Raw genomic sequence first — 9820 nt, 5'->3', positions numbered from 1 at the left:
TCCCCCCTCCCCATCCCCTCCCCTTTTTTCACTCCTCATTTTTTTTCTCTCACATAAAACTTTAGAGCGAAAAAGGTTGGAAAAGATGATAAAACAGAGAGAAAGAAGATGTCTGGACATGATGTAGACAGCTCAGTGTTTTATTGGAATCAGAGCAGACAGGACTAGCCTGGCTGTTGCACTACATTTTGGCACAGAGTAAGATAGTGTGACCAGGAACAGCCCTACCCCTGGGTGCACAAAGCTTCACTACACACCGACTCTACTGCACACACAGCAACCAGCTCGCCTTCACGCAGATCTCTGTACAGTACACTCGACAACAGTCCTCCTCTGTGTGTGCATGTGTGAGTGTGTCAAAGAGAGAGAGAGAGGAACAGAAGAAGGAGGAGAAGAAGGAGGAGTCTGTATGTGCTGCTTTGTTTATGTGTGTGTGTTTGAAATGAGAGGTAATTCAGCTGCTGGTTTTCCACATTTTCTTTTTTCTCGTCCCCCCGGCTGTAACAGATCTATGATAGTATAGTTATAGTTTTATACACAAATGTTTCCTCCAAATACACTTTACAATAATAATCATATTTATAATTTAAAAAAAGAAAAGAGAGCCATAAGAAAGAGAAGCCATTCTTGAAAAAGAAAAGATAGAAAGCGAGTAGTTTTGGCTGAGCGAGGCGGCTGCTGGAGGAGAAGGAAGAGGAGGGAAAGGGGAATTGGTGCTTTGGAGGAAGGAAAGAAGGAAGGGGAGGGGTGGTGGGGGCTCAAAACACTGATGGTAACTATAGCAACTGAAATGCTGAAGAGAAAAAGTCACACACAGACGGAGGAAGGGGGAACGAAAAAAGAAACACGCATTCACGTCACACACGTACGAAAATGTACATTCATGCCGGCAGATTCTGAAACTAGCAGATGGGTGAAAAAAAAAAAAAAGCTGGAACAACATCTTGCTTTTTTTTTTTTTTTTTTGTAACTGCTACACAGGCCGCCTGTAACACTTCTCCACCTCACATAATTAGTTCATTAGCCTGTAACATGTGAGCTCGACATTCACTTTATGCGCACATGCATAGACCGTACAAAGAGATGGATGACGTGACCGCTACCCAAAAGTGAAGCCAAAAGATTAGAGCTGGCTGCAGTATAGGTCTTAAACTCAACTCCCTTCATATTAACAGATGTACGGAAGAGGATTAGGGTCACTGAAAAAAAAAAAAATGAAGGTCAATTTTTTTTTTATAATTATTATTATTCTGAGATTGAGACTGAGACTGAGATTAGTCAGAAATTATAGATTAAAGTCAGAATTTTGAAATTAAAGTCAGAATTCTGAGATTAAAGTCAGAAATCACAGATTAAAGTCAGAATTTTGAATTTAAAGTCAGAATTCTGAGATTAAAGTCAGAAATTATAGATTAAAGTCAGAAATCACAGATTAAAGTCAGAATTTTGAATTTAAAGTCAGAATTCTGAGATTAAAGTCAGAAATCACAGATTAAAGTCAGAATTCTGAGATTAAAGTCAGAATTTTGAGATTAAAGTCAGAATTTTTAGATTCAAGTCAGAATTCTGAGATTAAAGTCAGAATTTTTAGATTAAAGTCAGAATTCTGAGATTAAAGTCAGAATTTTGACATTAAAGTCAGAATTCTGAGATTAAAGTCCGAAATTATAGATTAAAGTCAGAATTCTGAGATTCAAGTCGGCATCTGAGATTAAAGTCAGAGTTTTTAGATTCAAGTCAGAATTCTGACATTAAAGTCAGAAATCATAGATTAAAGTCAGACATCTGAGTCTAATTCTGAGAATAAAATCAGAATTCTGACTTTTTTCACAGAATAATAATAATTTTTTAAAATAAGTACCCTAATTGTTTGTTTGTTTTTTCAGTGGCCCTAATCCTCTTCCCAACAGATGGGACATGGCTCACACTTGAAAATTAAAATACACTTTAAATAATTTACTCTCATTCATGGTTTTTGTCATAAGTTTTCAGCAAGATGATTTGAAAAAGATAAAAAAAAAGGAGTATAATGTCATGATTGACAGCTCTGTTGACAAACTCCTGGCTCCAGCAGCTCTTTGTGCACCTTGCGCACTGATTTGAAATCATAAATATCAAACATGTTCAACATTAACGAGGAGAGGACAGCCTTCCTGAGCACGCATTCTGTAGTCGTGTGGAACAGAGCGATAGCCGATCATCGGGAAGCAAGCTGACTGGAAGGACTAAGAAGGAAGCTCAGCAAATGCAGCCACTGCGACAATAATGAATGCAAAGCATGAAATTACACGGACGTCAGAAATGGAGAAGCGAGTTGTTGATTTCGTGGCAACAACACAAGTGTTTATACGATGGGTCCCGTATAAAAAAAACACAATCTTACTGAAAAGGAGAGGAGCTGGAGAAAAACTGCTACAGCATTGGATTGACAAATGTTGTCGAACGCAAGAAATGTTGTGAGACTTCAAGTTCTGAGAGTCAGGACTCTGATTGTTGGTGAATGGAATCTGTTAGTGTGTTGTGTGTTGGCCCACCACACACACTACAAGCACACAACTGTATAATCTCATTATGTGTCTCACATTTTCAACTCTCTGTTCAGACTTTTTAAAATCTTCCAGAGAGTGCTGGGTTAAAAGTTTAGGTGCAGAGTTTGAGTTAGCAGAAAGGGGCGGGACATCAATACTGCACAAGATGTCGGCGCCTGTGGTTGAGGTATTTTGACTTCACTTTTGTACAACAAGAAGAGGTGGAGACGCATCATCCATCTTTATATACAGTCAATGGGCACAAGACAGGAGGACTTGGAGTGTGCTGGAAGATGAGAGCAAAGATTTCAATCTTAAAAACACATTTTTTGAGGAGAAAAAAAAAGACAAAATTTACACATGAACAAAAAAACTGTAAAATATATAGATAGTCAGGGTATTGCACAAAAGGGTATTTGGCCCTAACTGGTCCACAATAAGGACAGAAATAACACAGGTAGGGTGCTTGTCCATGCGCCACAACTCTCCTTTACTAGCCGACAACAGCAACACAACACAGCCACTCAACACAGGCTATATACAGGCCTCTGCACCCAGCACACACTGTACAGTCCATGTGTGTGTGCCAGGGAGAGAAGCAATGTATGTGTGTGTATTTGGTTGTCTGAGCATGTGCAGTAAGCTCGTAGGTGTATGTGAATAGACTAAAGTGTGTGTATGTGTGTGTGGAAGTCTGCATTAAAAGTGTGCACAAGATGTGTGGGTATGTGCGTGTGAGAGCATGTGCAGGTGTGTTAATTCTTATTCATAGTCATATTCATAATCATAATAATAATAATAACAAACCCAGGCAACAAGAACAACACAATGCAAGTAAAGAATATTTCAAAAGTAACAACAACCAATAGCTTCAAAGTAAAGGAGTGACTGAGTGTGTGTTTTATGTGTGTGTATGAGTTTCAGCTATGTGTGCGTACATGTGCCAGGTTTTTAGTTGGATTGTGTGTGTGTGTGTGTGTTTCTGAATGTGTGTGTGTGTGTGTGTGTGTGTATGTGTGTGTGTGTTAGGTATGCGTCTCCTCAGGGGCGCAGTAGGAGAAGTCTTTGAACTCCTCCTGGTTGATCTGTCGGATGATGGCCTCGTCTGTGGGCGTCAGAACCGGGTCCTCCTTGGTGAAGTCCTGGTCGAAGTTATTCACATCTCGCTTGGTCTTCTGCAGGAGGCACACACACACACACACACACACAGCAGAAATACACACACGTACACACACAAAGTAGAAGGGTGTCAGAGGCAGCAATTTCACATCAATGTAAAGCTTTTAAAGTGACACGAGAGCGACACCTTCTGATCATCGACACTCACTGCCTTTCCTGTGAAGATCACACTTGTGCATATTATTGCCTACTGTGGTCCTCAACATGAGGATGAGGAGTTTACAATACTTATCTCTGGGATAAGATGAGTACTTACAAGATAGAGAGCACAGTAATATTTAAATAGCAGTACTTTTCATTTCAAATGATTATAAACTATTATAAACTTTTAATGTCTGATTGCACCTGCTTTGTTTTAACACTACTTTTTAAATGTCTGTTTTTTTATGTTTCTTTTAAATGCTTGTACGTCATTGTAATAAGGGATTTAATCTTAATGTTTTGAGTCTAAATTAAGACAACTAAAATACCAGGGCATCTTTGTGACCTTTCCTGACCTCTCTATGGTGTATTCTGTGTAACTTTGCTCTCTTAGGTCCATATTTTGTACATTCCTTTACAACTACACATCTTTTCCTCTCCTAATTAATAAACTTTTCTGTGATCAGTGGCTGTTTCCGAAACCGCCTGCTACTTACTACCTACAAATGTAGTATGCAGTACATACACAAAAACACACTGCCTTTTGTTGTACTTAACTTTTAAATCAGTGAACTCTTGACTTTTAAAAAGATATCATGTTTGAGGAGTGTGCCATAGGACATCTTAATAAAACATCTTATTTGTAGTGTCCTCTTCATTTTCTTTCACAATACACGGGAAACACTATAACTTTTTTATGAGCTATTCCTGCCACAAGAGGACCTTGTTTCACCGTAAACTGAGATATGAAGAGTCTTGCAGCAAAAAAAAAATCAGTGCAGACATTTTAGAGAACAAAGTCTGAAGGTTGTTGTGACTTTTAAATCTTTTGTCGTTATCTTTTACATTATACATTTATGGATGTTTTTCTCATGAGATAGCCTTGCCTTCTTTGTGTGACATCTATTTATAACTACATTGTGTTGTGCATGATGCTCTTTCCTTTCATCAAAGTCTGATGTGTTGGGACAGGATTCTTTAAAAGTGCTGATTTAAACGTTCTGCATCATTTTCTTGTAAATTTTAGTGAAAGACAAAAGAAGTAGTAGTTCACACTTCTGCCTGATTAAAACTCATATAGTTAATATAAAACATCAGTGTGTGTTCATGTGTGTGTGTGTGTGATTGTATGTCTCTGTGTGTGTGTGTCTTTGTGTCTGTGTCTGTGTGTCTGTGTGTGTGTGTCTGTGTGTCTGTCTCTGTCTGTCTGTCTGTGTGTCTGTGTGTGTGTGTGTGTGTGTGTGTTTGTATGTCTCTGTGTGTCTTTGTGTCTGTGTGTGTGTGTGTGTGTGTGTGTGTGTGTGTCTGTGTCTGTCTCTGTCTGTGTCTGTGTGTGTGTGTGTGTGTTTGTATGTCTCTGTGTGTGTGTGTCTTTGTGTCTGTGTCTGTGTGTCTGTGTGTGTGTGTGTGTGTGTCTGTCTCTGTCTCTGTCTGTGTGTGTGTGTCACTGTGTGTGTACGTGTCTCTATGTGTCTGTGTCTGTGCCAGTGTGTTTGTCTGTGTGTCTGTGTGTGTGTGTGTGTGTGTGTGTGTGTGTACGTGTCTCTATGTGTCTGTGTGTGTGTCTGTGTGTGTGTCTGTGTGTCTACGTGTGTGTCTCTGCACCTGTGTGTGTCTCTGTGTCTCTGTGTCTGTGTGTATCTCTGTGTCTGTGTGTGTGTGTGTGTGTGTCTCTGTGTGTGTGTGTGTGTGTGTGTGTGTGTGTGTGTGTGTGTGTGTGTGTGTGTGTGTGTGTGTGTGTGTGTGTCTCTTACAATCCGAGGTTTGAAGGGTGGTTTGACTTTCCTCTGTTCCAGCAGCACCCAGTCGATCTCTCTGAAGAAGGCGTGGGTCTTGATGGCCTCCTCACAGCCCTGGCCCACTACGCAGCCCAGACGTTTCGCCGGGTTCTTTGTCATGAACTACACACACACACACACAAAAACACGCATCAAATTTCAAACGCTGCCCCCCTTTAAGACACTTAGCTGTGGTTTGATCTATAAAAACGACGAGGACAGAAGCAGAACGAGAGCATTTGGGTGCTAATAATAGCTCAGAGGCATTAATGGCTGTGCGGATGGTACAAACAAAGAGCCAGAGTAGCGAAGCGATGAAACGGGTCAGCACAGAGACAGTGGTTTTATTTTCTGTGACTGAAAGCTGTGTCTCTTTAGCTCTGTTGTCTGCTCAGTATTAGAAGAGCACTTTGTGGTTTCATGATCACGGTGCTCCTTTGACCTCTCTGACAGACTTTTTTTTTTATTCCTCTCAGTATCACAGCAAAGTCAATCATAACACCTCTGTGATAAGAGCACTTGAGCTGTTGGTGTGCAGCTCTGAGGTTAGAAACATGAATAATAGTGAGAACACAGTGACCACGAGAACATAGAACAACCCTGGAAATGTTCAGTGTGGGCTTTTCTCAATAAAGCTTTTTTTAAAACAGCAGGAAAGTTATTTAAAGGTGAAAAGACATGGAGATATGAACATTAAAATGTGGTGACATCTTTAAAAAAGGAAGCTGAATTCTGAATAGGATTTATTGGACCCCCGTAAAACTACACAGGGTGGGATTAAGACTCGATATGTTGGAGATGTGGTGTGGCCCCAGGCACCCTGATTCATATGCTATGGTCCTGCCCTAAGGTCCAGAGATGGTGGACAGCAATTCATGAGAATATTACTTTGGTCGTGGGGCAAGACATCCCATGTTTACCAGGCCTATACATATTAGGGGATCACACACCCTTAATGTGTGAGTCTTAATCCTTGGGAAGAAGTTCTGAGATGAATCGAATAATTTAAGGGTTAATTTTGGTTAAGACAAGACCAGTTGTGATTCTGTGTCTCGCGGGACAGTAAGACTCTGCAAGTTATGGACTTCAGAGCAGCGAAGGGGGCTGATTATTTAGAATAATCCCTCCTAATTTAAATAAATAACAAGACCCAACACTATTTACTATGTACGTTAAGTTACATAAGTACAGAGAGAGAGAGAGAGAGAGAGAGAGAGAGAGAGAGAGAGAGAGTAGATCAAACATAACTGGCCGCATATAAAATTTTTATGTTTGAAGTGTTTGCTGTATGTTTTTTGTTGATTGTTACTTTTCTGGTTTTTGTTTTTAACTCTGTAAAGCACTTTGAATTGCTCTATGTATTAATGGTGCTTTATAAATAAACTTGTGTTGCCTTGCCTTAAAGGGGATCCCTGAACCCCACACAAGATGGATTCACAGAGCCATCATGCTGGGTCGTAAGATCCTGGTTAGGAAATGGAAAACGGAGGATCTCCCTCCATCTAGCCTGTGGTTTACTCAGTTAAGTGTAGTCAGAGCCTACGAAGAGCTTACATACAGGATGATAAACCGACTAGACCTATACAGGGCCAAATGGGGGAAATACATTGATCTTATCACAGGACTATAGAACCTAATTGAGTTAAGAGCTACCCTTTTAATTTTGTTTTATTGATATAATATTTTAGGTTGACCAACCCCAACTAAATCTGAATGAAAAAATGTAAACATCCTGCAGACCACCTAAATGTAACAAACTGGTCTAATTTTGGTTTGGTGGTGTAGACTTACAGCCCCCTGTATTTTGATGTTTGTACTACAGTCTGTAAATAGTAGACAAGTACACAAGTCAGTGTACCTTTCTTTAAGTTATGTACTGTTATTATTTTGATTCAATTATTCTGTTATTGTTATTATTTTTATTTGTATACATAGTCACTTGTCTATCTGTAATTGTATTCCTTTGTTTTTGTCAGATTGATTTCTTTGTCATCATTGTTGATTGTCCTGTGTGGATAATGTGTTCTATCAGTTATTGTGTTATGATATTGCAAAAATGTGAAAATGAATAAAAAACTGTGGTCATACAAAAAAGAAAAAAAAAAAAAAAAGGAAGCTGTTTTAGTAGCAGTTTAACAACTGCACTGCAACATTAAAATCCAGCCTTAAAACCTATCTCCGGTTCATGCCTTCATTTGTTACATAATGACATGCAATACGACTAAGCTTCTAATGAAAAAAAGAGCATGATGTTTGAAACCCAGAGTTTAGTCCAGACAAATGTACTCCTGCTATAAATGTATTTATAGAATCAGAAAGTTTTCTGGACAAGGAGAATGTTAAACAGATCTATATCAAACATAAATAATTGTTGATATTTTCCACTCTCTCTTATACAAGAAAGTCGAACTAATGTTCACTCTTATGCTTCTTCTGTAAAGCACACCAAGAGGGCATTATTTGAAAAACTATCCACCTTCATTTTTTTCCAGGAAATTGGGTGACTCTTTGTCTCTTTGGGTAACCACGATGTCCAAAAACTTGTTACTTTCACACCAAACTCAGCCAGCTTTTAACATCACAGATTAAAAATAAATATGCAGCTCTTATGGAGCGCAGAGATAAAAGTATTCTTCATCTTGCTGGGTACACCTTACAGATCCTTGCTAAAGAGAAGGATTTAAAGAGGACAACATTTTGATCTAACTGTAAACTGCATTCAGGTCCAAGACAAACTTTGTTGTGAGGACATTAAGTGTATTGTATTGTGTTTAGGGTTGCAAAATTCCAGGAATTTTCAAAGTTGGAAACTTTCCATGGGAATAAACCAGGAATTTACTAAATTGAAGGTTAGCTCTTAATGGGGAACTTAAATATAGTTGGGGAAAATGTTCTTCAATGATAGAATTGATTGTTCAATAAAATATTTAACACGTGATAAAGTTCTACTCACAAATAAATCTGTTTTAATTGTATTATTTTGGATGGATGTCTGCTTATACCAAAACAAATATTTATGCTTGGATATGATACCTTTCCATTAAATTACCCTCAATTTAACTTTAATTCCAATGGAAAGTTTCCAATTTGGAATATTTCCAAAATTCCCCAGCTAAACTTCCCATGGAAATTTACCTGAAATTTTCCACCCCTTTGCACCCCTAATTGTGTTGGATCATATCGTTTTGCATCATATCACACAGTATAATATTGAGGTGTATTGAACAATAATGTCTTGTATCATATCATATCACACTGAATCTAATCACACTGATTTGTAATATAGTGCCCCATCATTATTATATCATATCATATCTGGTCATGTCGTGTCGTGTCGTATCGTATCGTATTGTTCTGTACTGTATCATACGCTGTCGTATCACATTGTATCGTATTGTATTGTACTGTAACGTATTGTACCGTGTCGTATCATATAATGCTCTATCATATGGTATCATACTGTATCTTAAAATACTCTATCGTATACAAGCAGCAACCTCCGGTCTCAAACTATGAAGCCCATGCGGAAGTGTTGTAAACTGCAATTCATCGAGGCTGGCTGCAGAAACACCGGAAACCACATACACACCAATTCAAAAAAGACGATCTTTGCAGCATTAATAAACATTTTTACAGCCTGGTTTAAAAAACGGCATGGCTCTATGTGGCTAATTTCTCTATCGACACAGACTGTACGGGGGTGAATTTTTTTCTAACGTAACAGTTCAGAAGATACTAAGATTATGAGTTTTTACCCAAATAAGGACATGATTGACTCTATGCACTATACTACTGTATTGTATGGTACTGCATCGTATCGTATCGTATTGAATCGTATCGCATCTTTCAATGTTTGTGTCCTGAAGGAGAGATGACACCCACCGCTCTGAGGATAGAAACAGCCTCTTTGCTGAGCCACACCGGGTAGAGGACGTCGTCGTGGAGAATGGACTCAAACAAGTCGTCTTCATTATCGGCTTCAAAAGGAGGCTGCCCGGCCATCATCTCATACATCAGCACCCCGAGGGCCCACCAGTCCACTGAGGCTCCGTACTCCAGCTCCTGCAGGATCTAAACCCAACAACATGACATCATTCAAGATGTAGGACAGAAACACCAAACTCCACCTGTGTAAAATACTGCAACACCGATCCACCAGATGGAACAGAGCCGAGGCTGCCTAGTTTAGACTAC

The 9820-nt window shown here is 39.1% G+C and overlaps 1 protein-coding gene across 2 annotated transcripts in view; it reads right to left on the bottom strand.

Annotated features, from left to right (window-relative positions):
• Positions 1-124: 124 nt before the first annotated feature.
• The window catches only part of prkcea (protein kinase C, epsilon a), a 69482-nt gene continuing 59786 nt past the window's right edge, over positions 125-9820 (bottom strand). For both annotated transcript variants that reach the window (XM_034708520.1, XM_034708521.1), the window contains 3 exons: positions 9509-9697; positions 5603-5749; positions 125-3703 (listed from right to left, as the gene is read on the bottom strand). In XM_034708520.1, the coding sequence (XP_034564411.1) occupies positions 3554-3703; positions 5603-5749; positions 9509-9697 (486 nt within the window). In that variant the 3' untranslated portion in view covers positions 125-3553. The remainder of the gene's footprint in view (positions 3704-5602; positions 5750-9508; positions 9698-9820) is intronic.

This window comes from Notolabrus celidotus, chromosome 18 (assembly GCF_009762535.1).
Source record: "Notolabrus celidotus isolate fNotCel1 chromosome 18, fNotCel1.pri, whole genome shotgun sequence".
Classification (NCBI taxonomy): Eukaryota; Metazoa; Chordata; class Actinopteri; order Labriformes; family Labridae; genus Notolabrus; species Notolabrus celidotus.
Note: the sequence above shows the minus strand (reverse complement) of the source record. Positions and strands in the feature narration are given on the sequence as shown.